Genomic DNA, 26175 nt, shown 5'->3' on the forward strand with positions numbered 1-26175 from the left:
AAATAAAATTGGATTCCTACATAAGGCCATATACAAAGGTTAACTCTAGATACACTAAAAACCTAAATGTGAAAGATTTACAGAACTACTGTGGAATATCTTTGACACCTGGGCTTGAGAAAAGGCTTCTTAAACAAAACCCTCAAACTACAAACCAGAATGTGAAAAGTCAGTACATCTAACTACATCAAAAATAAGGACTTAAGGTGGGGGATATAAAGTACAGCATAGGAATATAGTCAATAATATTATAATAAGTATGTATGGTGCCAAGTGGGTACTTGAAATACTGGGGGAACACTTTGTAAAATATGATTGCTTAACCACTATGCTGTACACCTGAAACTAATACAAAATAATATTGAATATAAACTAAAATTGAAAAAAAAATTCAAAAAATAAATTCAGGACTTAAGGATACTAGATGACAGATTGGGAGGAGATATTTACAATATGTAAACCAGTAAGAGACTAATATTTAGGCCATACATGGAATTACTGCTAATCAACACAGAAAATATAGGGGGGGGGGAGAAAAGGAACAGGCAAGTCACAAAGAGGAAACATGAGTGACTAACAAACAAACTCAGACTGAGAAATGAATGTGAAGAAACTACACTCACAATACGGGCATCATAGGACACAGCTGGAGGGAGCCTGTGTTAGTGTAGCCCTTCTGGAAAGCACCATAGCTGGGTTTATACAAACCAAGGACACAAAGGAAGTGTCTGATCAGTAGGACACTCCAGCTTAGGTCTACCAGAGAGCTTCCCCCAGGTCCCAGGGAGGAGATGTATACACTAGCTGCCAGGGAGTTGCTTATGTCAGTGGTGTAGGAGGAAAACCATTTGTCCATCGCTGGAGTGGCAAGAAGATGCAGTGGCTACACATGTGAGGATACTCAACTGCATTTAGAAGCCCAAACCAGATATACACATAGATGAATACAGTGCTGGCTGGGGGGGAGGGAAGTAAGGAACAGCATGAGATCCACAGCATTGTACCACTTATGTGAATTAAAATTCATCTACTCGACAACTAAATTATTGAACCACCCTTGAGAAACCTCTGAAGACTAGCTGAACAGAACTCCTATAACTAATGATAAAAAGAAGCCATGTGAAGCCCAGTAGGAGGAGAGAAGACCAGAATGCACTAGTCCCATACCCACGTGTGGTGGTCAAGAATTGAGAGGGCTATCTCGCAGCTGCAGAGGTCCCACCTGAGGGAGCGAGGGGTCCCAGTCCCACACCAGGCACCCCAGCCCAGACCACCAGTGCTGGGAAGAGGAGCTCCCATAACATCTGCCTGTGAGTATCTGAGGATTCTGTCTGGGTAAGACAGAGGGCAGCTGGAATCTCAGGTGTTCCTCTTCAATTGGCCCTCACAGAGAATCACTCACAGATACTCACTGTATACTCCAGAGAAGGTACATGAGCTCAAAAAGTGCCAGGTACATATGAGGAGGAACTGAATTGTCTGGCTTCAGGGTGAGGAATGGAGGGACAGCTCTGGTAGGGACAGAAGTGTAGCCTGCATGCCGAGGAGGTTGCCAAATCTGAGTCTCCATCAAACTAGATAACATCATTCACCCCACCTAAGTGACTTCCTGAAATCACACCCCACCCAACTAGCGCACCAGCCAGAACCAATTTCAATGGCTATTCCTCACAAGTGGCCAGCTTGGTCCCATGCTGTGAACCTCCTTAAAATTTCTGAAAGGTCCACAAACCCCAAACAAGCAGTGGATGGCCTTGCCATGCCCTGTACCTCTTGCTAAGTGGCCCTGGGCACTAGTAGCAGCTGACCTTGGTTTGCAGCACAACCAACATTAAGTGCCTCAGAGCCTAGCACAAACAACTACCAATTCCAGATGACTTTGTAGTTCCTATCAGCTAACCTGGCCTGGGGTCCAGCAGCAGCTGACCTGGGTCTGCACAGAAGACTTTCCCAAGAGGCCCCAGAACCAACACACCATGGCTGGATTCAGACCACACCAGAGCACCGCACAATAAGCTCCACAAACAACACACCCAAAGAATAGACTCAGCAGGCACCAGAGCACCGAATCCCACTCTGGGGAGTCAGCTCCCACACCAGAGCTTCTTCACTGTAGTCACAGCCAGCTCTCAAAGTCAGCTGGCCTGAAGGTCAATCCTACCCACTGACATGCCAACAGCAATCAAAACAACTACAACCCTGGCCAGGTGGCTCAGTTGGTTGGAGCATCATCCTGTACACCAAGGTTGTGGGTTCAATTCCTAGGTTACAGGTTTGATCCCCTGTTGGGGTGCATACAAGAGGCAATTGATTGATGTTTCTCTCTCACATCGATGTTTCTCTGTCTTTCTCTCTCTCTAAAATAAAAAACCAACCCATATCCTCAGGTGAGGATAAAAAAATCCCCACAACTCAACTACAACAGGAGGACACATGCAACCCACACAAGGGACACACTTGGATCACTCAGCTCAGGTGACCAAGGAGACTGCATCACTGGGCCCCACAGGACACCTACTACATAAGGCCACTCTACCAAGATTGGGAGACATAACATATCTACCTAATACATAGGAACAAATACAGGGAGGCAGCCAAAATAAGGACACAAAAACAGGTCCCAAATGGAAGAACAGGACAGAAGTCCAGAAAAAGAATAAAATAGAGGCAAGCAATCTGCCAGATAAAATGTTCAAAACACTGGTTAAAAAATGCTCAATGAACTTAGGGGTAGAATAGCTTAACTCAGTGAGAACTTACACAAAGAAATAAAAGCCATAAAAAAGAACCAGTCATAAATGAAGAATACAATACCTGAAATGAAGAAGACATAAGATGAAATCAACAGCAGATCAGATGAAGCAGAGGATCACATCAGTGATTCGGAAGACAAGGTAATAGAAAATATCCAGTAAGAACAGGAAAAAAACCTTAAAATAATGGAGATAGTTTAAGGGACATCTGGCATAACATTAGGTGTACCAACATTGGCATCATATAGGTACTGGAAGGAGAAGAGAGAGAGCAAAGGATTGTAAACCTATTTGAAGCTTTCCCTAACCTGGTGAAGAAATTAGACATACAAATCCAGGAAGCACAGAGTCTGAAACAAGATGAACCCAAAAAGGCTGACACCAAAACATATCATAATTAAAATAACAAAGGTTAAAGACAAAGAGAGAATCTTAAAAGCAGCAGCAAAAAGCAGTTAATTATGTACAAGGGGGATCCTCTAAGACTGTCAGTTGATTTCACAACAAACTTTTCAGCCAGGAGAGATTGGCACGAAACACACAAAGTAATGAAAAGCAAGGATCTACAACCAAGATTACTCTACCCAGTAAGGCTATTATTTAGAATCAAAGAAAAGATAAAGAGCTTCTCAGACAAAAAAAAAAGCTAAAGGAGTTCACCACCACCAAACAAGTATTATATGAAATATTAAAGATGGGTTAACAATGAGATCAAGGGAGAAATCCAGATACTTTGAGCCAAATAACAATGAGAACACAACAACCTAAAACGTATGGGACAAAGCGAAAGAAATCCTAAAAGGGAAATTCATAGCATTACAGGTCTACCTCAAGAAACAAGAATAATCTCAAATAAACAAACTAACCATACAACTAAAGGAACTAGAAAAAGAACAACAAACAAAGCCCAAAATGAACAAAAGAAAGAATCAGAGCAGAAATAAATGAGAGTCTAAAAATACAATACAAAAGATCAATTAAACCAAGAGCTAGTTCTTTGAAAAGTTAGACAAGATTGACAAACATTTAACCAGACCCATCAAGAATAAATGAGAAAGGACCCAAATAAATAAAACCAGAAATGAAAGAGGAGCAGTAACAACTGACACTACAGAAATACAAAGGATTGTAAGAAAATACTATGAACAACTATATGCCTGGAAGATATGAATAAATTCCTAGAAACATGCAATCTTCCAAAACTGAATCAGGAAAAATCAGAAAATCTGAATAGACTGATTACAACTAATGAAATTAAAAGCAGTAATCAAAATACTCCCAACAAACAAAAGTCCTAGACCTAATGGCTTTACAGAAGAATTTTATCAAACATTCAAAGAAGAGCTAACACCTATCCTTCTCAAACTATTCTAAAAAATTCAAGAGGAGGGAAGACTCCCAAACTCATTTTCTGAGGCCAGCATTATACTAATTACAAAACCTGATAAAGATACTACCAGGAAAGAAAATTATAGGCCAATATCCCCAATGAACATAGGCTGAAATCTTCAACAAACTATTAAAAAACTAGATCCAGCAATACATTAAAAATATCATACACCATGATCAAGTGGGATAATATTCCTGGATGCAAGGTTGGTTCAGTATTACCAAATCAAAAAATGTGGTACATGACATTAAAAAAAGATAAAAATCACACGATCATATCAATAGGTACAGAAAAAGCATTTGATAAAATCCAGCACCCATTTATGATAAAAAGTCTCAGCAAAGTAAGAATAGAGGGAACATACCTCAACATAATAAAGGCCATATATGACAAACCCACAGCCAACATCATACTCAACAGGCAAAAACTAAAAGCGTTTCCCTTAAGTTCAAGAACAAGACAGGGATGTCCATTTTCACCACTCTTATTCAACATAGTACTGGACTGGAAGTCCCAGCCACAGTGATCAGACAGGAAGAAGAAATAAAAACATCCAAAAAAATTGGAAAGGAAGAAGTAAAACTGTCATTATTTGCAAATGACATGATACTATATAGAGAGAACCCTAAAGATTCCACCAACAAACTACTAGAACTGATAAATGAATTTAGCAAAGAAGCAGGATACAAAATAAATATCCGGAAATCAGTAGTATTCCTATACACCAATAATGAACTATCAGAGAGGAAAACTAAGAAAACAATCCTATTTATAATTGCATAAAAAAGAAAACAACTAGGAATAAATTTAACCAAGGATGTAAAAAACCTATACTTGGAAAATTATGACACTGAAGAAAGAAACTGAAGAAGATATAAATCAGTAGAAGCATTGGAAGCACTGGAAGAATTAACATCACTAAAATGTCCATATGACCCAAAGCAATCTACAGATTCAACTCAATTCCTATCAGATACCAATAGCGGATTTCACAGAAGTAGAACAATTATTCCATAAATTCATATGGAACCACAAAAGACTCTCTACCTGATATCAAATTATACTACAAGGCCATGGTAATCAAAACAGCATGGTACTAGCATAAAAACAGACATAAAGATCAGAATAGGGAGCCCAGAAATAAACCCACGCCTTTATGGTCAATTAATATTTGACAAAGGAGGCAAGAACATACAATGGGGTAAACATAGTCTATTCAATTAAATGGAGTTGGGAAAATTGGACATATAAGTGCAAAAAAATAAAACTAGACAACCTTCTTACACCATACACAAGAATAAACTCAAAATGGAGTAAATACTTAAATGTAAGTCATGAAACCATAAAAATCCTAAAAGAAAACATAGGCAGTAAAATCTCAGAATTTTCTTGTAGCAATATTTTTGCTAATATATATAGCAGCAGAAATCCAGGCTGTGATGTGGACACAAAGCCAGCTCCCACCTGAACTTTGTGGAACATTTGCAAATTGATCGCTTTCACTTCTTCCAGCTGCTGGCGGAGGGCGACAAGGGTGTCCTGTTTCTCGTGGGTGTCCTTTTCTAACAACTTCATTGCAATTTCCATTTCGGTTTTCATCCCAATTTGTAACTCCAGTTCCTTTTCCAGTTCCTTAAAAGGATAGTAACCAGGACAGTGTTACTAAAGTAGCATACAGAAATAAACTTAACCGAGGCTTTCCCGGGCAATATGTGAAAGGTAAACGGAAAGTCAGAATAGGTTAGGGAGATTTATAAAAAGTGTGTCTAGAGCATAACTAGATCACATTTGTGCCCTTTCCTTATTTTACAATGAAAGCTGGCTCTGCATCAAGTCGAGGGCAAGCCGTGGGTGGCGGTACGAGCCCAGGGCTCTTACGACCATGTTCTTCAAACCCCAAGATCAGAACATACTGCCTGAAAGAACGTGTCTTGTATTTCGGCACTAAAGCGACCTGATGCTGCAATGTTACAACTTCCGGAATGAGTTGCTGGTTCATGGCAACAAAGGTGAAACCACTTTGAAATGGTTCTGTCCTGGCTAACTCAGGACACGTGTTCTCTGCATCCACACAAAGAGGCAAAGAAATGAAGCGGGTGCAGGGACTGTGTTTAATAAAAACACCAGACCCCGACCAGCTAGCTCAGCAGGTGAGAGCGTCGTCCCCATAAGCCAAGGTTGTGGGTCCAGTCCCTGGTCAGGGCACACACAAGAATCAACCAACCATTGCATAAATAATTGGAAAAACAAACTGATGTCTCTCTCTCTCTCTCTCTCTCTCTCCCGCTCAAAAATCAATCAACAAAAAACCCACAAAAACAAATAAAAAACACCGGCCACTGACTCACAGATGGGGTGGAAATAAACAGACCAGAGGCTCTGGCTGAGGGAAATGTGTTTTCAAAGAGACCATGCATCTGATTTCACAGCAATCCCTGGAAAAGGTTTACAAAATTGGAAAAATGTGACAATGCAGAACCGAGCGGTAAACGTAACCTGCTGTTTTTTTGAAGGGCCGATTCTGGGCTGTCTGTGGGGTGAGCAGGAGCACGCAGCGGTGCTGAGGGGCTCACCTCGGGGCCGCTGGGGAGCCCGCTCCGAAGCCCCCGCTCGCACTCACCAGGTGGACCTTCTTCTCCTCCTTCAGCTGCTTCCACACGTCGCTGTACATCTCGTCCAGGCCCTGCCGAGTCTGCTTGTAAGTCTCCAGCTCAACTCTTGTGTCCTGTTTTGTTATCTGTATCCAACAAGATCACAGAGAGGAGGTTTTATAGGAAGCAAGCCAACTACAAAGTATTTAAAAATATACCAGAATTTTAAAAAATGTAGCATAATTTCTATTTCTTAAGTGTATACAGATAGGTTGAAATGTTAAAGCTATTTTGAAATATCTTTGAACTCGAGGATGAGAACAAGCCAATAGATATTTTTAAAAGGAAATTTTAGGTTCAGAAAACAACTTCACTTTTCTTTAAAACACAACAGTCGTCCAGTGGGAAAGGCCTCATTGGATCCACCATCCAGTATTCACTGAGCGTGGTTTTAGCACTGGATGCATTCTGAGATGAATCAGACATAACCTCTACCTTCACACCATCAAGTCTATAAAACAGCCACAGACTCTATAAGGGAGGGAGGAGCAGAGCTGTGGGGACACGGGAGGGGGGCCCTGGCCCACCGAGGGGCACGAGGGACGGCATCCCAGAGGACCCAGCTCAGGAGCGGAGGCTGAAGAGTGGACAGGAACCTCCGTGTGCAAAGGCCCAGGTGCGGGGCGCAGGGTGCCTGGGAAACCCCAAGTGCTCCAACTGGCTTGAAAGCGACAAAAGAGGCACAGCAGCAGGAGGCACTTTCTGAAGACTGGGTTGTAATTAAACTATGAGCTTGAGATTTGTGATGGACACATCCGACTGAGAAACATGCCAACCAACTGTGAGGTCGAGTTCTCACCTCCACATGCTTCTCACTTCTTTCACGAATTAATTCATTTTGTTCTCTTAACTGTTGCTGTTCTTCTTGAAGTGAAAAAATCCGGTCTGTTGCAGCTGAAAGCTGATTAAGAAAAATTTTTATATTTCTTAACATCAAAATGAATCTTACTGTTCAAATTAAAATCTAACATTTGGCATCTTCACAATTGACAATTTATTTTCACATATTTGATATTTTATTTATTTATTTTTGTTAATTCCTATGTGATGATATTTCTTCCATTGATTTTTAGAGAGAGTGGAAGGGAGGGAGGGGGCAGAGGGAGAAAGAGAGAAAAACATCATGCGAGAGAGACACATTGATGGGTTGCCTCCTGCATGCACCCGACTGGGGCCAAGAATGGAACCTGCAACCCAGGTATGTGCCCTTGCCCAGGAATCGAACCTCTGACCCTTCGGTGCGAGGGCTGACACTCTAACCACTGAGCAACACTGGCCACGGCTGACATTTTATTTTTTATTTCCTTGTTTTGAATAGGTAATATATTCATATGGTACAAAATTCCAAAGATACAAAATATATATAATAAAATCTCTCCCACCCCTGCTTCTAGCCATCTCTGCCCTCCCCAAATTTTCTCCTTTTAAAAAAGTGACAGCATAACGTGGGCAAAGACTTATGATTCAAGACATTAAAAACAGCCTGGCTGTCTAATATTAGAGAAATGGTTTAATAAATTACTATGGAAGCATGAAGTAGAAATATGTAATATTGAAATGTTTACAAAAGCTGTTAATAATTTGAGAACATACTTATAAAATCAATATGGAAATAAAATAGGTTATGTGGTATTTTCTCACCCCTTAGTTAAAAAAGATCTTCTGCCCAGCTGGTATGCCTCAGTGTTGAGCGTCGAACCATGAAGGAAGAGGTCACTGGTTCGATTCCTGGTCAGAACACATGCCCGGGTTGCGGACTCGATCCCCAGGAAGGGGTGTGCAGGAGGCAGCCAATTGATGATTCTCTCTCATCAATATTTCTCTCTCTCTATCCCTCTCCCTTCCTCTCTCTCTAAAATCAATAAAATCGTATTTAAAAACTAAAAAATAATCTACTATGTTAAAAATATTTCAGAAATATATATACCACATGATAAAAATAGCTGTCCCTTAGCCAAGGGATTATGGTTTTTTTTTTCTGATTTTTTAATCTTTCCAGTCTTTCCAGGCAATGAGCAAAAGGATATTTTATCACAAGAGGGAAATTACAGCATTCTGGGGTAGGAATCACAACCACACCATTAAAGATGTGCCTGCGGAAGCCACCTTCCTCTCCTTGAACGACGTATCTTAGTTTAGAGAGGCATTCGGGGACCTGCTGAGGGTATCCAGAGAAGCAAGGCACAGGAGTAAATACACCAGCCAAGCCCTCCTTATCCAACTTCTGAACACGGCCTGGAGAGAGACGGGGAGACCGGGGAGGAAGCAAGACATCTGCCCTTGGTACTCGGCTGTGCTCTCTGCATCAGTCACCAGCGGGGGCCTTGAAGCCCTGGGCTCTTCACCTTCTCAGTCAAGAGCGTCTAAGTTCACTCAGACTCGGAATCCAGAACTGGGGTTTCTAAACACAACAGCTCTGCCCGAGAAGAAACGCGAAGGCTTGAAAGGAGGTGCAAGCTGCTACAAGGGAAGGCACAGGCAAAAACCAGGAGCTAATTCCTATTCCACTCTCTGAAGATATAGAGAACACGCAGTGAAAAGAGATATACTTTTTTCTAAAGAACATTTTCTAATACAATTGTTAGTCTTTGAAGAAAAAATAACCCAGTCGCTTAGTTTCAAAAACGAAATGAGACCTTTCTTCAAAGCAGGCCACCTTGTCTGGGAGAGCAAAGAGTGAACCTGCCTGTTCTAATATCCACCAACATCCTGAGTGCCCTCCGCATGCCAACTGTTGTGCTAGGCACATTTATGTGACATTGATCCAGTGTAATCTTCATGGTTCTCACCCAATTTGGAGGTGAGAACTCAAACACCTGCCACCTAAGCTGGGGCCCAGCCACCCAAGGTGAGGGTGAGTCCTCCGGGTGGGGGGCCAGGCCCCTCCTGGGATGCCTATCTGTGAATGCTGCCCTGGACTGTCATCCTCACACACTGAGCTCCTCTCCTGAAAGCTTTTCAGGCTGGCCCCTGGGGAGGGCGCAGTCACTTTCCAGAGAGCCTTGACCTGGGTCCTCTACGTAAGGGCGAGCTCTGCGACTCTCGCTGTGGCTGTAACTTGCCTCCACCGTGTGCATGTGTGTGTGGGGGGGTCCATGCTCTGGCTCCCCCTTACAGCCCTCTTCCTCCTCAATGAGACTTGGTGGGGACATCGGAGCAGCAAGGGACTGCTCCCTGTGGAAAGCCTCAGAAAGGCTGAGAGACCCCCCTCCTGCTAACAGGAGACAAGATGTGTTCACCAAGGAGACTGCCGGGCAGTTGGTAGCAAGCTGTCCTCCTCGGCCTCGGCCCTCCTTCTTCCTGTCCTCTCATTCTCTCTCTTCCTAGTGAGAAAGCAGAGAAAGACCACACTGTGGGGAGACTGGTTGCATGCTTCTGAGGCCGAAACACAGGAGTGGGTGGGGTACTGTGGATCTCGGAATAGAGTCTGTGCGTCTGGGCAGCAGGGAGATGCACTATGCCATAGGAAAGGCGGGGAGAGCGAGAGAAGAGCACGCTCACATAGGAGCTGGGCTTTTCCAGTGACGATTGCTGTGAGGTGATGAAACAGAAGTTCCCTAGAACTGGCTCAGGATCAGCTGCACTGGCTCACGGGAGGGCAGAACACAGACATTCTGAGGATGCGAAATCTGAGAATGCCTGTCTCACATGCAGCTCAACCCAAGGCCAGCAATTCAGTCCTACCAGCAAGCAGCTCTGGTCAGGTACACCAACTACACCATTTCTCTTAACCTCGGGCCATCCTATTTTAAGAATTTCGATAAATTACAAACCTCTTCTTGAAGCTTTGAATTGGTCTTTTCCAAGGCATCTATCTTGGTTTGGAGATCCCCAACTGTGCAACTGTAGAAAATACAATATTAAGTAAATTTGAACTTACAAAGGCTGACTGCCTTCCCAACCTGCAACAGTGAGAATAGTGATTCCTAGATCTCCTGTAGGAAATGGAGAGTCAGAGGGTCTCCAATGAACTCAGATGACAATTCTAGGTACATACGTTTATTGAAAAGTTTCAATGTTTTTTCCCCAACACAATAAACGGGGACCAAAATGTGTCGGCAGTCATATAGCTTAAGTAATATTCATAACAAGATGCTGGTACTTTTGGGTAGTGGGATCAAAGGTGATTTATAAATCTTTTGATACTTTGTCCCATTTTCCAAATATTCTTTAAGTAATGTGTACTACTTTTCTACTGAAAAATATGTAAAATGCTAAAGACTTAATAAACAATACAAATGATAACCACAGAAAGAATAGTAGTTCCTTTCTCTTTGGCCAATGTGCCAGGTCCTGTGTGTTCTAAGCACTTTAAATGCATGCAATCCTCCCCACAGTCTGTGAGGTGAATTTTACGAACCTGTTTTACAGACAAGAAAACCATAACTTTATATTGAAAAACTCACTCAAGTTCCTACCCTGATGAAGGGGCACCATGACCGGACACAGGCAGTCTGTCCCAAACTGGTGCCTTGTGCCTGCGAGGGGGACACAGGTGCACTCCTGGCAAGGCCAGAGAGCCGAGGCTCAACAACAGGGAAGCTGCGGAGACCCGGCTGGGCTGGGCTGGGCTGAGCACGGCAGACCTGTCCTTCCAGCCCTGAGTCCCCTCGGTAAAAGGGTTTGATTCATCCCCACCCCAGAAAGAAGTAGGTGGAAGAAAAAGAAAAATATGAGGACACAAAATGAAAAAGGGAACAAAACAGACAATATGAAGGGAACTAAAGGTTTAAGAGTCTACAACTCAATTCTGTACCAACTACATAGCTTAGGAAATAATAAAATTTATATTTTCTTAGAAAACATAAATTACCAAAAAAGACAGATCTTCCAGAGAAGTAAACCTAGATGAACTAACAACTAAGGAAAAACTGATATGCTGGCAAAGTACTGCCTCCAGCAGGCTGTGACTTCACACATTCGGGGAGCAAGCAACACTCATGAACCAGAGGTGCCCGCGCTCCCAGGCACAGAAACAAGGCGAGCATCCCGCTCATTCTGTGAAGCCACATAACCCTGCCAACAAGCTAGGGAGAGAACCGCAGGACAGTGAGGTCGAGCTCCCTGTTAAGAGAGCAGTTAAATGGTTAAAACTAGGATCGAGCAGGAATGGCTCAGTATGAACAAATCCATTAATAAAACAGATCATACCAACAGAGTAAGGGAGAAAAGTCACCATTACCTTACTGGATGCTAATAGGCCTTTGATAAAATTCAACACCCACTCCTTATAAAAACTCTCAGGAAACTAGGAATTGATCAAGAATCTCCTTCAAAAGAACAGCCAACATCACACTTAAGGAGAGCTCAGAGCAGCACTCCTCGAGGTCCTTCGCCTGTCTCAGCAGCTGCTCATGGCACTGCGCACCCTCTGCAGGGGGACCCACAGAGAACGCCCCCCAGACACAGGAGTCGGAGAACCTCCACCACTCCTGGCAGCACCTCCAGCGACTGGTGTTTCATGAGCTACAGCAGCAGCGGCTTTCCAGTTAACGTGAAAACTCAACATATAGATGCTGGCTATGGCTACTGAATGCTCGCAAAGGTCTAGCCCAGCGGTTTTCAACCCTTTTTTCCCTGCCCCAACATGCCAGAGGGATGTGTGCTGATTCCTGGCAGCAACAGGCTTCCCATGGCAGCGATTTCCAACTAAGTGGCTGGGGGGTGAGGGGTGGAGATTCAAGGTTTACTTATTAACTCCCTAAAATATATAACTGCACAAAACAAAGAAATGAATAAGTCCCAAAAGCTCTTTATCAAGAAATCATACTTCTCCAGTCTGTACATGTGAGCATGGCACGATAATCTTTCTTCCTGGGTTGGAAAAAAAGTTAATTATAAATACACGGACACTCAAAAAAGTCCCATGAATCAATTATCGGGTACTGGGAACAAACCATAACATGGCAAAATGGGTAAGCCCTACCTTAAGTGCCGGTTCAGCTCTTCCACATAATTTTTTTGATCAAGGACATCAGTAATTCTTTCATGCCTTTTAAAAAGAGCATAAAAAGAAATTCCTTTTACTACAGGTTAACACGTTGTAACTGTCCCCCAACCTCCCACTCACCGTGTGGAGTACCAATGCTACCAGGAAACCAAGGTATAGAGCCTGATGTCTACATGGCCCTGAGTGAACAGGGAGCAAGGCTGGTGGGGGGACAGCAGCCGGGGCCTTGGGAGACGTGAAACATGCCGCCTGGAGAGCAGGCTCCCTGCAGACGCCCTCCCACCCCTGCAACTGGCCGGGTATTTGGGAAGATGAAAGCCATGGTCACGCAAGGGGGAAACACCAACAGCCACATGCAGGCGGCTCCCAAGGTGGCAGATGAAGCTGCCCTTGCTGTGTTGAAGGAAAGGAGGTTGGCTTAGAAAAGGAGACCACGAGGCTTTTCAAAACACAAAGCTGATGAGTCTGCATTAAAAAAAAGACTTTAATGTTTTAAAGTTAGCCCCCTATATTTCTTTACATTCATATGTCCATATGTACATAAATAGGATCATTCTACACAGGTTCATGCCACAGGTACTGCATTTGTTTTTTAGTGCAGTCACTTTTTTCTTTGTTACCTGTCCTTCCCTTTACATTAAACTCTCCCAGGTAACCCTGCTGAGTATATATTATGTGCATATAATCATCATAGCTATTTATCTACCTGTGTATACTATGCAATTAAAATATAAAATACAGACTAGGGACATTTTGGGTTTGTTTAAAAAACGGTATATATATATATATATATATATATATATATATATATATATATACTTCTCAGTATCATACTTTTCTCACTTAATAATACCTTGTGGAAATCCCTCTAAGGCGATTTTACCAGTATCTCAAATCTTTTCTTTTTTAGGTCTTCATGATATATCAGCAAAGAATATTATGGATGCTCCATAATTCATTCAATTATTCCCTTATTGATGGATAATCCATTTATTTCCATTTTTTTAAAATATAAAGAATATATTTTGTTTAAGTTTAAAGTAGGTGAATCTTTTACTTAGGGCGCATGAAGCGTTAATGGGGTGCCCTCCGGTCCCTTCCTTGGTAAGGTGTGCTGCCAAGGCACGGAGGCCGGGGGCCCTTGGAAAGGTGACTGAGTAACAGGTAACAGATACACAGTAAAACCATCAAGCATGACCCGAGCGTTCCCAGTGCAGCTGCCTCTTCCCTCCACAGCACTGTTATCAAGTCTACGTGCCACTCTGGAAGCAGGCCATGGGCATGGAAGTACAACATATAAATAGGGGCGCATGTTCTTTTTTTATCGTAACATAGATGGTAGCAGGCTTTACATATTGTTTGCTTTTTTTTCTTTTTGTCCAGAATAACTTTTGTTAAAAGAATGCTTTTGTTAACAAGGATGGGGAAGATACGCTAGGATCAAAGATCAAGTCCACAGGCAACTTATATATACAATAATATCATCCCATTTACATTCAAACAAACTGCACAGCAAAATGCGTGATCAATGGCCCTGACCAGGTAGCTCCGTTGGTTAGAGCGTCCTCCCGATACACCAAGGTTGCAGGTTTGATCCCTGGTCAGGGTGCATACAAGAATCAACCAATGATGCATAAATAAGTGAAACAGCAAATTGGTGTTTCTCTCTCTCCCTTTTCCTCTCTCTCTCAAATTAAAAAAAAGAAAGCCCAGGCCAGTGTGGCTCAGTTGGTTGGGCATTGTCCTGTAGACTGAAAGGCTGCTGGTTCCATTCCCAGTCAGGGCGCGTGCCTGGGCCACGGGCTCGATCCCTGGTAGGGGGCGTGCAGGAGGCAGCCGATAGATGTCTCACTCTCATATCGGTATTTCCCTCTCTCTCCCTCTCCCTTCCTCTCTCTCTAAATATCAATTAAAAAAACCTTTTTTAAAAAAAGCAAAAAAATCACGACTAACAAAGATGTATCTGAGGGGCATTAAGAAAAGGCTTGGCCCTAGTCGGTGTTCTCAGTGGTTAGAGCGTCGGCCCTCACACCAAAGGGTCTTGGGTTCGATTCCCAGTTGCAGGCTAGGTCCCCGCCCCGGTCAGGCGCATGCAGGAGGCAACCAATTGACGTGTCTCTCTCACATCGATGTTTCTCTCTCTCTCTCTCTCTCCCTTCCCCTCCCTTCCTTCCTTCAACTCTCTAAAAATCAATGGAAAAATATCATCCGGTGAGGAAAAAAAAAAAAATAATAATGAAAATATAAAAGGCTCGGAAGGAGCCATGAACAGCTTCCTCTGAGGGAGCCGTGGGAGTGGCAGTGGGACGGAGGTGAGTGGATGAATGAACGGAGAAATTTCACTTGTATTCTGTAGAGCACAGTTCCTCAAACAACAGGAAAGTTAAGGTATCACCTCTGTAATTAAAATCAGACAAACAGCCCTGGCCAGGGTGGTTGGGCTTCGCCCCGTGTGCTGAGAGGCGCCGGCTCGAGGCACAGGCCTGGGCTGTGCGCTCACTGCCCGGGGGGGCGTGGAAGGGGCAGCAGCACTGGTGCTTTTCCCTCTCCCTTCTGCTCGCTCTAAAAATCAATAAAAATATTTTTGAAAATAGATCAATAAAAACTAGAATTTCAAAAAAACCTGAAACAAATGTAGCATTCCTTGCCAGAATTTTCATTAAAAATGTGAACCACAGCATACGATCCACTACTTACTCTTTGCCACCGTCAAGATCCTGCATATCCTTAAGGTAGAGGGAAAAGTCGATCACTCCGACCTGATCAAAAGAAAACGCACAAGTTTAAATTATTAAAAAACCACTTCTATGCTTTCCACACAAACCTTACAATCTTTAAAATTCTGGGTTTTTACATTCCTGCCTTTTCCCCGCAAACAGTTAGGTTAAGCAGCTTTATAAAAGAGCAATCAGTTAAACGAGCTGAGAAAAAAACCCACACCACCACCTTCTAGAAGAAAAACTTACTAAACCTAGGACTTTAAAGTAATATTCTGAAAGTTTACCACCTAGTTAAGATTAGTTTGGTGTATTTATTCAATAATCAAATTGTTGACAAAAGATCAACCAAGTTCTTTGGGTACAAAGTAATAAAAAAAGGGGAGGAGACCTGGACCTTTAGGCTAAAGCAGTGACCTTCACTAACACTGACTCCTTCGTTCCCTGGATTGGTGAAACCGTGCAACTGGTATTCCAGGAAAAACTCTCTGCAGGAATCTAGGGAGGGTGAAGACCCCTCACACAGCTGAGAGTCAAGGGCTTTGTGCAGAAATAAAGCACCTGAGAGAGAGTGAGAGTCCTAGTCTGCCACTCTCCACTGCAGTGTAAATGAAGCAATTCCTATTTGAAATATAAGAAAATTGGGTCCATCGATAGAGAAATGTTTAAAATAATTTACCAGCCATATCATAGAACCCTAGGCAACATACCAAAGAATGCAGCCGACAGGTATGTAATGACACAAAGGATGTTCCAGGATTAAATTTTAAGTCAAAGAGTAGTATGTACAGCATTAACTCCTTGTTGGGATCCACCTGTGTCAAAGCCACAGCTAGGGGGGATGGTTTCTGCAACTTCTCTGTAGCCCCTGCCACTAAACTATATTCCTGACCCTAGATCCTGGGCGGCCTTAGTGCCAGTCTTGGTGAGTTTGAAAGCAGTGGAAATAAGCCCTGGCCGGGTGGCTCAGTTGGTTGGAGCAGCATCCCGTAAACCAAAAGGTGACGGGTTCGATTCCAGGTCAGGGCACATACCCAGGTTGCAGGTTTGATCCCTGGTTGGAGCGCATGTGGAAGGCAGAAGATCAACCATTCTCTCTCTCTCTCCCTCCCTTCTAATTTCTCTAATAATCAATAAAACACATGGATTAAAAAATAAAAAAATGATGTGCTTCAGAAAGCAGCAGAAATGATGCTACGACTTCTGCAGCCAGGTTAACGAGGGCAATACAAGCTTCTTCCTAGTGCTTTCTCTTAGGGCATAGACCTTTGAAATTCTGAGCTGCCATGGAAGAAGTCTGACTACCCTGAAGCCACCATGCTGGGCACCAAGTGGAGAGACCACATGTGGACAGAGAGGCCAAGAAGGCCCTGCTGTTCCAGTCCCCAGCTCATGGAGCCTTCTGAGCCTAGAAACCAGCCACACAAGAGCAAAGCGTTCATGATTCCTGCCCCAGCCAGCAAACAACTGCAGTCACCAGGAGCTCTGAAGGAAGGAGCACCTTGCTGAGCTCAGACAACCCCAACCATGAGACACAGTGGTTTTACTGTTTATGTGCCTATTGGTTTGTTACACAGAAACAGAAAGCCAAAAAAGAATGGATTTGAAACAAAACCTATGTGTACATAAATGCATAAGAAAGTAGAGACGAGTTTGAGAAAGACATCCCTCTCTCCCAATTTTTACCATTAACTGTGGGGGTAAGAGTAGGATTGAGAGGGGAGGGGAGAAGGGCAGTTTGAATTTCACTTTTCATGCTTTTGTATTAATTAATGTGTTTTTTTCAAGAACCATGCATTTCTTTTGAAATAAAATTAATAGAGAAGAAATATATATTCAACTGAAAAAAACAATAGAAAGAATGAGAATTAATACCCGAAGTTGAAATGAATGGATTAGAAAGCAAATAAAGCCCTTCTCCCAAAGCAGAATTAATACAAACAATAGCTGCTTCTTCGAGTTCAATAAAGTAGATTAACCTCTACCAAGTATGATCAGTATTTAGCAAGTGCACAGGATTACAAACGAGAAGGGTGAGTTTTCAAGATGCTGTAAGAGAACATGCTCACATAACTAATCAATCCGAATGAGACAAATGACTTCTGGAAAAATATAAGTGACTAAAGAATCATCCGAAGACTTAGGAAACCAATACATTAACCAAAGTCTATGGAAAAACTTAATGTGGTAAAAGAACTAGGACCAATAAAGGCATTATTGGAAATGGTCATACCCGCAATTTCTAACAAACCTTCAAAGAAAAAATAATTCCCTCTCTAATAAACTGTGGTAGAAAACAAGAAAAGGATACTATCCAGCTTATTTTATGAGGTTAATACAATCCTGACACTGAAAAGTGACAAAGACAGTACAGAAAAGGAAAATTCAGAACAGTGTCACTAGTAAGTGAAAACACAAAAATTCCAAATAACCAGAGACACAATAAATCTAGAAGCATACTCAAAGAATAATGCTTACTTTAGGAATGCAGGCATAATATCACAACAGGAAACCTATGAATTAATTCAATTGTACTTATGAATAAAAGACAAATATGACATTTCAATATATGCCAAAAAATGTCTTTGACAGCATTTAACGTTCATTTTTCATAAAAACGCAAAGCAAGTTAGAATAAAACAGTACTTTCTAAACATGAGACGGAGGACTCCTCAGACATCAACAGCAAACACTGACACTTTATGGTGACAGGTGAGAGGCACTGAGTTAAAGAGCGGAGCAGGGGCTCAATCACATCTATTATTTAATAAATAATTTAATATTCCAATCTTTATTTTGGAATTTAACAAAATGATGTTCAGTCGAGCTGGCAGAATGGGCAGCCTGAACTATAATGGAAAAAGACGTATAACAAAGTGGGCAAGAGGTGAACTACCAGGGTATAAAACAAACCAGGTGGTTCTAGAAATTAAACGGCTGTGCTCCTGGCATAGGAATAAAGAGATCCAGGGACTAAACAGAGAGTCCAGAAACAAACCTCGATGTATTTTAGATATTTCACACATGATAAGGGTGGAATTTCAAGTGAGTAGAAAAACAATGTATCATACATGACAGTCGGAAAGCTGGTTTACCACTAGTAAAGAAGTCTAGGCTCACACTGCACACTATGTCAAAACAAATGACGGGCAGGTTATTTAAGTGTAAAAAATACACAGTTGATTTAAAGAATAATTTTTAGATGGGGAAAGACCTTCTAAGCACAATATCTTAAACAGTATAAAGGAAAAGTCCATTAAGTTTTATTGTCCCCCAAAAATTTCTACCGAGAAAATCCACCCGGAGAAACCAGAAAAAAAGATAACAAAAAATGTTGACAGTTAATATCCTTAGAGGAGTGGAAAGAGATGAAACACTCAAAAAAATGGGTGAAGGGTATAAACAGGTGATCACAAGCTGAACCACAATTGGCAAACACAGCATGAGAAATACTTGACCTGGCCGGGCAGCTCAGCCGGTTAGAGCATCGTCCCTCATAGGCCAAGGCTGCGGGTTCGACCCCCAGTCAGCGCACACACAAGAATCAACCAATGAATGGATAAATATGTGGAACAACAAATCGATGTTTCTCTCTCCCTTCCCCTCTCTCTCTAAAATTAATACATTACAAAAAATGAAAAACAGATGTTTTGTCTATCAGATTGAAAAAGACCAAGGACACTCATCGTGACACCACAACGTGCATACTTCGTTAAAAAAGGGAAACAACCTAAGTTAATAAGCACTGGTACATAAATAAACATGGACATTCATAAAATGGACTACCATGCAGCCACTTAAATGGCTTACATCCTCAGTGACACTAAGGGCTCTGTGGGACATGTTCTTTAAAAAAATTACAATAGTCTACTTTAAATAATCATATTTTGGTTTAAAAAAACACAAAAAACTCCAAACATCTCTCTCTAAAATACACACACACACACGCCCTCTGCTTATTCATGTGCTGGAAGGATATATATCAAAATGTAACACTTGAATTAGTTGTCTCTGAGTAGTTTCTTTTCAAAAATACACCTCTGTATCTAAAAAAAATTTCAATATACAAGAACAACAAAACGATTGGGGGAAAAAAAAGAGGGAGAAGAGGTTACCAAAAAAAAACCCAAAACTGACCTGGGCATGGAGGGCTTAGGGAAGCTTTAGAGTCTTCAGGTCCAAACATGTGGTGGGCAGAAAGCCAGGCAGTGGCCCAGCCACAGACACAGGTGCCCTCCTTGCCTGAGGGGTCAAGGTAGGGAGGGGTCAGGGTGTCTGTCCCGCTCAGACACCAGGAGTTTAGGCCTCAGCCCTGGTCACCTGCTCCCATCCAAAGAGGGTTGCCCCACCCCTCTGTACCTTACTACTTTTTATGCCCTGTTTTACTAACTTGACTTCCCAAATCTCTCCTGACTATCTCCCCACTCCCCATCCAGCCTCCTGGGGCTTGGAGACTTGGCAGCTCAGTTTTTGCTGCGTCTGTCCTTGGCCACTTCTGTCTCATGGCCTGGATGTTGCTAGACAGATCATTCTCAAACTCCGACCTGATCACTTCATTGTACAGCTTAAAAATCTCCGAGAACGTCTCAAAGCTCAAGGGACAATGGTAAAGCCTTTGGCATGGCACCGTGGCCCAACATCTGAGCCCAGCCTCCACCTTCACCTCCCGCGGAGCATCCTGTGTTCCAGCCACGGACAGCTGCTGCCTGCTGACAAGCCCGGGTGCCTTCTGTGTGCCTCTGCCCAAGCTCGCTCTTTCTCCTTCCCCCGCTGCCTCCCTTTCTACCCCAGCACAGCCCTTTGTCCCTGCCTGAGACTGAGCACTGTCCACAGATCCTACATGAAATCCCTGGCCTAGAGAAGTCATTCCATCGGGATCCAAATCCCCCTTTACCTGAGAATCCAAGTCTTCTCCTTTTAGGCAGAGATTGGCATCAAGAACATTGAGTCCCACCAGCAGGCCGACGATCACCATCCCCTCTTCCTCCATCATTAAGGCCTCTGGCTCATAAAACTCACTGCAAGAGATTGGTGGCCAGGGGAGCCATTCAGGAATGTCGCCGTCCCTTATCCCCACCCCAGCCCGCCTTTCCACCTCTCAGCTCATGGCCTGGCTGCCAGAGGCTCCTTTGTGTGAACTTCCTTCTGCCTTTCATTTCCCTCTCTTGCTGCAAGTGCTGCTGTTTCTTTTCTGGCCTCCCCTCCTTTCCTGTGGCCGAGAGAGGGCTCTTCCTGCCCCTGGCCTACGGTGAACTCTGCCATTTGGAGCCTGGAACCCAGCCCTTGCCATCTCCTCTTGGCTCCTGCGTTCCTGGCCATCACTCTCCCCTCCTGTCCCCAGGCTCCTCCTTCCACATTGCTCGGAACAACTCCAACACCCGGGAGTAAAAGCCTCCCTCTTCGCGTGTCCCATGGAGCAAGAGCGGCCGCTCTCATTCCCTTACGGCCCTCACCGCGCTGTACGCAGTGGGCCTTCATCCCTCTCTGACGGCCTCTGGTCACCACTCATCTGCCAATTTACCACCGTGTTTGTGTGTGCATGTGTGTGTGTGTGCATGTGTGTGTGTGCGCGCACACCTGCACATGTGAGAACTTACTGTCTTAAGAATCAGTTTTTTAGACAAAATCTGTATCTCAAAGTTACTCAGTATAACCGTGCTCAAAATACAGAGGACATGACATATTTGAAATCAGTATTTATCATGTACAGATTTATTCAATGATAAGCCATGACTTGAAAATAATGAAAAATCTGGGGTGGCAGGTCATATTGTAAAAAGTTTTATCTCAATTAGATAAGAGAATTAACTTGAGACTCTTCCCTTACGAATTCTTACATTCTAGAGAAAATTCCTTTCAGAATGATTATTTTTGCTTACAGTTATGAGTATCAAATATGAACCAGTCATAAATTTCAGAGACAGACAGTCTTTACTGATGCTAAGAGATATAAAATTTTACAAACTGGATATGGAATCCTAAAACAGGTAAAAAAAGCATCTAGTTCTAAAGTCATTTTTTCCTGTGAATATACAATCTAATAAATACAATTTTGTTGAAATTTAATGGAGTACGTTGTCAACTACCTAATCTTAGGTATTTTGGAAGAATTATCTTCAAAATGACTTTTAAAAATGAAAATATAAATTTTCAGTCATTCATACCAACTTTCAGATATCAGTGCTCAAAAAATGAAATAGAACTATTTTAAAACTAAGCGAGAGAATATTTATGATTAATACAATTTGAATAAAAGCTCTATATCTTATAGACCCTTACTTAATTCAAAGTAAAAAACAAGCAAAGATAGGTGATTAAATACCTTAAGAGATGTTTATTGTCTATCAGCACTTTCAGATAATCTGCCAGTTTCTTTTGCATGAGTGCCAGATAAAGCCAAGCTCTGCCTCTTCCCACAGCTGTCCTAGAATTCAAACAGAGAACTGTTATGGCACAAAAATAACAACAAAAAACAAAACAGAAAGACAAGTTAGGCCAAGACGTACACACATTCACACTTGCGAATGCAGAGAACATTATAAGATAGCTGCTTTGGAGGGCTGGGGGAGCACACTGTCAGGGAAGGCAGTCACCTCACTATACACCTCTGGGTACTGTTTGAATTTTGTATCATGGGCATGTGTGTGGTTTTTCATTTCAACAAGAGGAAAAAATCTTAACTCACAAAAATCTGATTTCTGGAACAAACACAGATAAAACTTTGCTTATATTAATAAAATTTCACAGGAGCCAGGAAATATTAGATTAACTTTGTATAATAGATAAATATTCTTTCCAAGATTAATACACAACATTGTTAGTACTTGTTAAAGTGTTGAAGTCTCACATGGTTTCTGAGGCATTAACTCAAAGATGCAATTTAAAAAAAATTGTGGTAGAAAACATATAACATAAACTTTACCTTTTTAAGTATATCGGTTGGTAGTGTTAAGTGCATTCATGTTGTTGTGCAGCCAACCTCAAAGGTGCAAACTTGACAAGGCCTGCTTTAAACATCAGAAGAGGAAAAAAGCCTCCCAACTATAGACCTCATACTGTTTAAGGAGAACAAGATTCTGTTCTAAGCAGAGTAAGTGCACTTGTGACACACCCAAGAGTACAAAGGCACTGCTGTAATCAGAATCTGCACCCAGGGGCGCTCTTAGGGCCGCAGCCTGGCTGTGCACCCCAGTGACCTCAGGAGCCAGGCCCACAGGGTTGATCTAACTTCATCAATACAAGAGGCTAACTCCACCACCACCACCCCACAAATAAATGATGAGAAAAAAAAGAACTAGAGTAAAAAGGAAAGGAAATAAAGTAGGGAAAAAGGTATTTAATGTCGGCACAATGTGGAAAATGGACACTGACACAGGCTGCTCAGTGGGGGTGTAAACCAGCACAACTCTCCCAGCAGGCAGCTTGGTGATGGCTGGTTATAAAAATCCTCCATCTAGTGACACATCCTAAGGAAATGATTAGGATGTATAGGAGGGATGTCGTCCAGAATGGGCACTGGAAGACAACTACGAAGCCCAAAGGGGCGTTAAACAAATGAGCAGACAGTGAAGGCTATGCGCCCATTTCAAAAATGATGTGGGCGAGTATTTGATAGGGAATGTGGTCTAAGATCTAATATGAAGTGGAAAAGAACAGTATGAACAGTTTAATACTTAACTTTTTCTCCTGCTCTCCTTCCCCATACATTAATATACTGTTTTTAGTTTAGGTTTATTTCCAGAACATTTTTATGCACATGAAAACAAATATAAATTCTTATTTTTTTCTCCCCTTAAAAAAATTAACATGTTACACATGCTGTCCTGCAACTTGCTTATTTCACAGGGCTCTGCAGCAACAGGGCTTGGTGGGGTTTAGAGGGTTTCAGTCCAACAGACCTGTGTTCTCTTCCTGGCTACCACTCACTTCTTGTCAAGGGACCTGGGGCAAGTTACTCGCCAGCTCTGAGTTTCACTTTCCATGCCTGTCACTGGGGATACCAACAGCTTTCCTAGAGGCTTTTGTGGAGAATTAAATGAGGCAATGAAATGTCCTTAGCATAATGCCTGGTACATGGCACACCCTTAGTAAATGCTGGCCATTATTATTGTCTGAAACTGGAGCAGGCTGGCTCCACAGGAAGGGAGTCAAACAGAGGCTGGACAGTCCCAGGGGACTCCTTTGTATCAGCCCAAGGGTGTCTAGGGCCTCGTCTAAATGAGATTCCATGATGACACCCTGTTTGTGTTCTGTCAGTTTTTTATTTTGAGCCAATGATAGGGATCCCAAGGGTAAACCCAGACATGGCAAATGATTTGTTAGTCCCAGCCTCTTCACAAATGCCCCTTGTTCTGGAATCTAAAATCTGGCCCGGACTGTATTATTCAGAAAATTGCCCAGATATGTCTGAAGCAGTGTTTCCAGAAGTGTAGCAATGACTCCTTTTCCTCCTGTAACTGCTCCTCACACAACAATTCCTTTTCACCCTACGTGACTTTGTGTGACAAGCAGGAATCACTGTCCCCATTTTAAAGAGAAGTAAACTGAGGCTCAGAAAGGGGTAAATCTTGTTCAAGGTCATATGGATAATGAGCAGCAGAGCTGGGACTAAAGTCTAAGCAGAGGGTGGCTCATGCACAATGTTTTAAATTAGAAAAGGTTTTATCAGCAAGGAATTGAAAAATGGGTAAATATGAGGGAGTTTTATTAAACATCAAATCAGGGTAATGACTTCTTACTTTAATTCGGGCAGATTTCTGACACTAGTGGCTATATCTGATGCTTCTGGACAAAGTTTCTCCACCAGCTCCAAAGGACCAAAGAAAGATTTATTTTGGCCAATAAAACTCTTCTTAACTAAAAGGGAAAACAAAAGTGTTAGTCATAAGAATAGGTTGCAAAATGTCTTCAGGAGTCTGTTTCCAAAAGCCAAATAAGTATTTCAGATTTAATCCTTCCACTTAGTTCTTCAGATTTAGTCTTGGAGACTGGGAGAGGCCAAGTAACAAATGAGCTCTCCCTTCTTCTGGAAACAAGGATTCTCTGATATACCTACTATGCTCTTTCTCTAAGTATTTACTGCCCATGAAATAAATCAAGTACCTCATATGATCACTTGTGAAATCCTTCCCCTTTCTCCTTCCTACCTACCTGATGACAAAATCAATACTTGATTTCAAATGGACATCACCACCATCCCTTGTCTGAACTGCTTCGATAATCTTCTAAGTCTCCTTGCTCTTAATATCATCATCTCCTCACCCCTACAATCGGTATTCCACATTTTTTAAAAATGGAAGTTAGGTCATGTTTTACCCTTAATTTTCTAAATACTCTTAGAATAAAATCCAATTCTTCACCTGACCTATAGAGGCCTACATGTTCCAGCCCTTCCGTCCTCCCTCCTCTCAGCACCCCTCAGTTACCTGATGTCTTCCTCAAACTAAGGATGGTCCCACTCAGGACCTTTGAACCTGTGTTTTGTTTTTGATTTTTGCTTTCCCCAAATCTCTGCATGATTGACCCTTCTGCTGGTATGTCTCAGCTGACATTTCACCTCCCCAGAAAAACTTTCCCCTTTTACCCGAGTTGAAAGGTTTTTCCTTTGATTCTCTCTCATTTGACCCATTTTGCTTCCTTGAATTTGCAGCATTTGATAATTATGTTGGCTTGTTTCTGTATTTATTGTCTACCTCAACTAGAACTGTGCTGTCCAAGGTTGTCATTAGCCACATGTGCTATTGAGCAGTTGAAATGTAGCTAGTGCAATAGAGACATGCTGTAAATACAAAACAGCGTATTTTTAAGCCTTAGTATAAAAAAGAATGCAAAATATCTCATTAATAAGAATTTTTAATACTGATTATCAAAATAATATTTTAGATATATTCAGCTCAATAAAGTATATCATTAAGACTAATTTCACTTGTTTCTTTTCATTTCTTTTTTTAAAATGTGGCCACTAGAAAATTAAAAATTGCACGTGGCTTGCATGACTATCTCTATTAGACAGCGCCTCAAGAATGCCACACCTTGCGGGCAGGACCTTGTGTATTTTGTGCATTGCTGTTGTCCTAGAACCCAGAACAAGGCTCGGCACCGATGAGAGCCCCGCACGCCCCAGGCTCACCTTTCAGCCCGTGTTTGAGGCAGTGCTCCATCACCACGAAGAACTGCTGCAAGGGGGCGTGGTCCGCATCCAGGCTCCGGCCCAGGCTCAGGGCGGACTGGAGCAAGACCTTAATGCTGAGTTTCATCATGTGCATCAGGTTGGCACGCTCCTCCATCATTTGGCACTTGGAAGCTGTGGGGCAGAAGCAGGGACAGCTCTGTCAGTGGGCTCAATGTGCTCTGGGGCAAGGCGGCTGGACGTGGGGCAACAAAGGCGAGGCAGCCAGGTGGGAGGCAGGCGGTGGGCGTGGAGCGCAAACGTGCGGACACCAGGGGTCTGCAGTCACCCGGCCGATCCCCCGCGGTCACAGGCGCACGCTGACCGCCGGGCCTGGGTCAGACTCCGGAGGCCTCGCCCGCACCCAGCGTTCTATTTTCCGCCCGCCGCAGGACGCAACTGCAGGAAGCCCCGCCCCCGCTGGAGAACGTGCTCCGCCCCCGACATTTCTATTGGACGAACCCAGCGAGGCCACGCCCGCAGGCCGCGCTGACGTCATGGGTGGTGGTGCCCGATTCGCTCCGGGGGACTGTGGAACCTGCCCTT

General features: G+C 42.8%; 1 protein-coding gene across 1 annotated transcript in view; it reads right to left on the bottom strand.

Moving 5' to 3' along the window:
• The window catches only part of RUFY1 (RUN and FYVE domain containing 1), a 48156-nt gene that overhangs the window by 12394 nt on the left and 9587 nt on the right, over positions 1-26175 (bottom strand). The window contains exons 2-11 of the mRNA XM_087816264.1: positions 25591-25764; positions 24200-24317; positions 21784-21885; positions 20356-20479; positions 15442-15503; positions 12721-12786; positions 10568-10637; positions 7594-7695; positions 6764-6880; positions 5608-5775 (exon numbers count right to left, since the gene is read on the bottom strand). Of these exons, the coding sequence (XP_087672390.1) occupies positions 5608-5775; positions 6764-6880; positions 7594-7695; positions 10568-10637; positions 12721-12786; positions 15442-15503; positions 20356-20479; positions 21784-21885; positions 24200-24317; positions 25591-25764 (1103 nt within the window). The remainder of the gene's footprint in view (positions 1-5607; positions 5776-6763; positions 6881-7593; positions 7696-10567; positions 10638-12720; positions 12787-15441; positions 15504-20355; positions 20480-21783; positions 21886-24199; positions 24318-25590; positions 25765-26175) is intronic.

This window comes from Miniopterus natalensis, chromosome 4, assembly GCF_054644295.1.
Source record: "Miniopterus natalensis isolate mMinNat1 chromosome 4, mMinNat1.hap1, whole genome shotgun sequence".
Classification (NCBI taxonomy): domain Eukaryota; kingdom Metazoa; phylum Chordata; class Mammalia; order Chiroptera; family Miniopteridae; genus Miniopterus; species Miniopterus natalensis.